Here is a 6,022-nt window from a genome sequence, read left to right as displayed (position 1 = left end):
ATCAAAATTAAACGAAATAAACATTTGAAATATATGAGTTTTGTATGTAATGTATGAATATAATATACAAGTTTCACTTTTTAAATGGAATTACTGAAATCAATCTACTTTTTCATGATATTCTAATTTTATGACCAGCACCTGTATAAGCGGGTAGCACAAATAGATCTATGCATGAAAAGCAGCATGTCTGAAAAACATTACAACTTACATACAAAAACTTACAAAAGCACAAAAAAATACTTCAAAAACCCTCCACAGAAATAAATTTTACTTGTCTGATTTTTTTATGTACAGATATGCATCTTTTAATGGTTTAAAATAAAAAAGTAAAATAAGAAAAATCTAGTTATTTCCATGCAGTGTCCAGAAAGAGGTGTTGTTCAGCTTGTAGGGCACCACAACTGCTTCCACCCACCTCCATCATCATATGAAATAACTTTTTGTCACAACAAAAAATAGTGGCTGGTAAAATATTTGAGTGGCTGGTGGACAAAATTTTTAATTTCCACCCCTGATTATATCTCCTATATGCAAATAAAAATCCACTTTCATTGGACCCACTCTAATGAAAGTGGGTCACAATATCCACTTTCACTGGAGCAACAAACATAACATCAGCTTGCTGCTCATCTTTCTTTGTATCACACATCCTCTCATTGATCTAAACTATTTAAATATTCAAACAGGAATGTGTTTGACTTAAATGAATAAAAGTTAGACCGGAACTCTTTAGAGTAAGCTCAGTTATGTAATATGTGAGATACAAAACACAAGAGGTACGTTAATGTAGGATTTATTTTGTTGAGAGCTCCAATCCAGATGAATGTATCAGAAGATAAGTGGGGTTCAGTGTCACTGACATATAGACTGAGGAAGTGGTATCAAACCAAGCTTTCTGATTAGCAGATGACTTACAGCCACCCATTTTAAGGAAAAGGATTTGTGATGTTGTAGACAACCATTAGTGGCTGAATATTTCAACTTTGAAGAGCAAAAATAGGCTTTTAAATATTTAAATCGTTTCATCAAAATCTGTTCATTAGTTTTAAGTAATCTTGTTAACAGACAGACAAACGGATGGACTCTATCAAAAACATGACGGGCTTGGTGGAGATAATAAAATGCAACTCCCTGGACCATTGGGACAAATTCAGAGTTGTTATCTGTAACTGTGTTCACTTCAGCTCTGTGAGAGACGAGCAGGAGCTGTCCTGTAAATAATTCATCCTGTTAGTTTGGACAATGGTTTTTATAGATAATTTTTTTTTTCTTTTAGAAGGGTCCCAGCCCTGTTCTAAATGTGGCCTGTTGTCAGATGTGAATCAGTGCTCAGTGTTTCCAGAGGACAACCACGTGTTTAACAATGTATAAAATTGAGACTTCGAAAAAAGTAATAAAAAATTCTCTCATTATTCAGGCATTTAGCAAATAGAAATAATTTAGGGAATTCTAACTGACCTAAAGCAGGAAATGTTTAGTCTGATTTACACTCAGACAGTAAGAATAAAATGGTTCTGTCTTTTTATACAGTGTATGGAAACATCCGGTTTTAGCTGTATCTGTTTGTGTCTCATTTTTTTTTTACCAGAATCAGGAGGAGGAGGAGGAGGAGGAAGCAGAGGTGGAGGACCAATGGGAATGGGGGGCCTCTTCCAAGGAGGTGTGCCTAAATTGCGTCCAGTTGGAGGTAAAAGCTTTGGGTTTTTTCTATTGCTTTTTGTATGTTTGGTTGGTTGTTTTGTTGATTAATTTTTTTATATTTCAACTAAAATTTTACTTCACTGCAGGCTTTATAAATGTTCTAATTGTCCTGTTTTTTTTACAAATGGTGTAAATCAGAAGTAACGGCCTTATTTCAAAACATTAACACCTAATTCAGTTCACACAGTATAAATGAACTTGGAATATTTAATGTCTTTTCATGCTAACTTCATTTTATTAGATTTACATCCAGTACTGCATTTTCATGTCTTTCACCTTGACACTAAAGTTTTGTTTTTTGTTAAAACGGTACTCTTTATAGGCACTGTAGATCAGCAAGCAAAGTGAAGCTGATGAGACGAAACATTTTTCCCTTGAGTTTATGCTGTCTGTAGTATAAGAAAAAAGTTAAAGTAAATGTTGGAATCCCTTTGTTTCATTTTAGGGTTCTGCATCTGTCAGTAATAATCTGTCATCAACATAAAATAAACTGAGGAAAGAGTAAAATGGTTATACATTTTTCTTGATCTTTTATGTTCATTTTCCTGCAACTAACTCTGTCATGACTATTCAGTGGGTGTAAGGAAAAAAAACATTTGAGACAATTTCACAGAAAGATTTAGCATAGAAAGTTGACTGTGAACATAGTGTTTTTTTTGTTTTTGTCTCTTTTCTTGTTCCCACCAGACTAGATGTAGACGAGGCTGCAGTGAGAACTGATTGCTTTTATTCATGAATGAAACATTAAATCTAAAATATGAACTGTTGCATTGCACAAAGTCATATCAGTGTGTCTAAACCTGAACATCACTTCTGAGGCTTCAACTTTAATACATGGGAAGTACTAGGCCTACACTCTGCTTTAACAGTTAGAATATAGTTCTTCAGGAAAATACATTAGCAACTATTTAGATAAATACTTTGTGTTACAACACCACAGTATTTCATTAGCGAGAAATAAAAGGAAATATTACAAGCTACCAGCACTTTCCCTGTTATATTCAACATTAATGTATGCTTAATAAATCTATTAATATGTAAAGCTGGTTCATTTAAAAGAAGATAAAGTTTGTTTTTTTAGATGCTGTGTAAACATCACTGTGGTTCTTTGTAGCTTTTAGTGATGTAGCATTGACCAACAGTCTGTCTACCTGTCTGTCCTCCTCCCAGATGGTTTTGCTGGTGGATCTGTGGGGAGATCTGCCCTGCGCCCCCCTGGGTCTCGGCCCGCAGCACCTCGCCCCCCCACAGGCCGTTCCCCTTCACCTTCTCCTGGCAACAAACCCTCCCCATCGGAGCAACAGCGCTCCCACCGCCCCTCGCTGCCTGACATCTCCCGCCCCCCTAGCAGCAGCTCTTCATCGAGTAGCGGGATGAAGCACAGCACCTCTGCACCTCCTCCTCCTCCACCCTTCAACAAAAACAGTCGTGGTAACGCTCCTCCCACCCCAAACCACAAAGTTTCGTCTTCCACATCATCCTCCCACAGCAGAGACAAACCTCCCCCACCGACACCCAGCAGAGGCCCCACCCCATCTAGCACCGTAAAGCCAACTCAGTCTTCCAACAAACCACCAACTGGTGGCTCATCTGCTCCGCCCCCTCCCCCGCCGTACAGACCTCATCTAGCAGGAAGTGCCTCCAATGGGTCTTCTCAGGCAGATGGGCCTGGGGTTCCACAGCTTCCCCAAAGGAACAACTCACTGCGCAAAAAAAATGCACTGAGTAGCAGCCAAGGACGCAGCCACGCCCCGCCACCTCCTCCTTCCTCACAGCAGGGCAACAGACCACCACCACCTGTCAGGGAACCACCTGGACGCAAGACAGGTAACAGTCTCATCACACAACACACTCAGCTGTCACTTGTTGAAAAGGTTAGAAGTTGCATTTAATTTGTGCTTCCACAAATACAAAGTTAAAGCAATAAGAAACATGAATAAAACATTTAAGGTGGCATCTCACTGAGCTGCAATTAGTTGGTGAACAGCAGTATGAGAGTGTCTCCAGAATGTCTCGATGTTCACGGTGTTTCTCAACTTTCCCATTTGAGTCACAGAGGTATGCAGACCTGTTGCTTGAGTTTTGAACATAACATTGTGAGCATCTAAAACCCTGCCCTGTCTCTCGAGCTGTATTTTGCCTCCTTCACAGGCGCTCTCCTCTGAAGGAAAACATCCAAGGCAAATGTCTAGGTCTAAAAGCCATGCTGATAATAAAAATAAATAAATTTTAAACCCTGCTCTAAAACTGCTTGTTTTTATTTCAAAAGTGTACTTCAGCAAACGAAATCACAAAGTTTGGGGCAACTGCTAAGGTGAGAACAAAACAAGCCAAGGTTGGTATGATGTGGACGGAGGTGGACAACAAAATAATGCACATGGCAAAAAAGCAGTTTTGCAAGCTGTGCACACAAAACGGGACATGATTTCAAAAACTGGCCGTTCAAACTGCAGTCAAGCAGGTTGCTGGTCACTTTGTCGTAAACACTCAGAATTCAGTGAGACTCCAATGGAAAATTTGCATATTTTGTTGCAACTTTCCAGGAGTTTGGAGACACCAACTAGTTTCCAACAGTCACAGCTGCGTGAGATGCCATCTATACAGCCACACGGCTTTAAAATGTCCAGTTTGCTTCTGAAACCTCTGGTGCATTTTCTGTACGTGCATGTTTGTTTTCTTTCCCAGCAGAAACCTTTCTGTGTTGACAATGACTTGTTATTCCTTCCTTTTGGATTAAAATCAAGCTCTAAAGTAGCGTTTCTCAACGGGGGTGGTACCACCCCCTGGGGGGCGTTGAGAGGATGACAGGGGGCACTGGCAGCAATATTTTCCAAAAGGGGGTGCTGATATTCTTTTGGGGGGCGTTTGCTTGAAGGCAAAGTTTACACCAAAGATTCACAACAATATCAGTTTAAACTTTGAACTACTTGCAAAAATGTTGTGGCCTAAAACATTCAAACCGGCACAGAACTGCGACTGTATCGATGGTGTTTCTCTTCAGCGCAGCTCCGTGCTGCCTTCAGGAGAACGGGACATCAGAGTATCGTTTTTATAATTTGTCCCACATGGCAGTTACTTTTGCTTCTTTCACACGTACCCTAAAGGTCCCGGCTCCACTCTACTCGGCTCGCTTTGTGAGCGTTTGCATCTGCATTTTTTCGCACTCGGTCCCTGCTTCTTTGGTCCCTGCTTCGGAGTCGGGCCAGCCGGGCCAGCCCTGCTTCGTGGGTGGCGCAGGCTTAGCTCCTGTTCACTCATTGGCCGTGGGTGTGACCAGATGCAAGCATAAAGAGCGAAGGTAGGAATATAAACAACAGCGTTAGCTTACCCTGCAACGTTTATGCCGTCTGTCCCTCAGCTGAAGGCGCTGTAAAGACAGAAATCTCCGGCGGATAACAGCAAAAGAACGCTCTCTTTAGTGGTATTACCCTTGGAATTATTTATTTCTCTTACATGGGTTAATTTCTCTGAAGGATACACTGTGAGTGCATTGTTATCACAGTGGTTAAACATTTACAAGAGCAATATTCTGTTTTCGGACTTAATGTGCATCCAGACGCACATTAACTCTTTTCTGGATAAGATGCTTTGTTGACATGACTGCGGAACAGCGTTGCCAAAGCGTAGGAACACAAAAAAAAAACAAACAAAAAAAACCCCACAAAATATTCTAAAACCAGAGACCTACGGCTTGACAAGTGGATCACAGCAGCTGCGTCAGCCGGTGTAACACCAGATCTATGTCGGCTAACACCGCTGCGACTTTTCCTTGCAGCTTTATTTGTGTTGTTGTAAACTTTAAAGTCTTATCATCAGTCACAATCTTTTATTAGTCTATGAATAAAACTAGGGCTCTCAAGTTTCATGCATTGACCTTGAGACACACGCATTTTGTGAAGCGCAAACGCTCACACGCCACTTTTTGTATTTCTCACACTAAAAACACGCCCTTTTTTTGAACCAATGTGCAGCGCAATGTTTTCCGCACGGGCTGGAGCACAATAGGGGCCAACTTAGCGACTTTGTTGCTACATTTAGCAGGTTTTCAGATCCGTCTGGCCATTTTTTTAAAGCAACTAGCGACAAATCTACTGACTTTTGTCTGTGTTATTGGAGACTTTGGCGGCTACATGTGAGAAAGCACCAATCATTCTGGAGCGTGCCGTGTTATTTTGTTGTGCAGACAGTAATCATTTGTTGAACTCGATGGTGAATCATAAAGCAGATAAATTACAGAAGTTGGGAGTTTAAATGTCTCCTCTGGGATATAACTCTACAGAGCTGCTGTGATGAATCTGATAAGTCTGATCAGATGAAG

At 40.6% G+C, this 6,022-nt stretch overlaps 1 protein-coding gene across 1 annotated transcript in view; it reads left to right on the top strand.

The window, feature by feature from the left end:
- wipf2a (WAS/WASL interacting protein family, member 2a) overlaps nucleotides 1-6,022 on the top strand; it is a gene marked incomplete at its 5' end in the record, with an annotated part of 29,864 nt that overhangs the window by 8,912 nt on the left and 14,930 nt on the right. Inside the window, 2 exons of the mRNA XM_017430466.1 lie at nucleotides 1,592-1,690; nucleotides 2,875-3,531. Coding sequence (XP_017285955.1) covers nucleotides 1,592-1,690; nucleotides 2,875-3,531 — 756 coding nt within the window. The remainder of the gene's footprint in view (nucleotides 1-1,591; nucleotides 1,691-2,874; nucleotides 3,532-6,022) is intronic.

The sequence above is a fragment of the Kryptolebias marmoratus genome, linkage group LG3 (genome assembly GCF_001649575.2).
Source record: "Kryptolebias marmoratus isolate JLee-2015 linkage group LG3, ASM164957v2, whole genome shotgun sequence".
NCBI classification, from domain to species: Eukaryota; Metazoa; Chordata; class Actinopteri; order Cyprinodontiformes; family Rivulidae; genus Kryptolebias; species Kryptolebias marmoratus.
The sequence above is the reverse complement of the archived record's forward strand: the minus strand, read 5'-3'. Positions and strand labels throughout refer to the sequence as shown.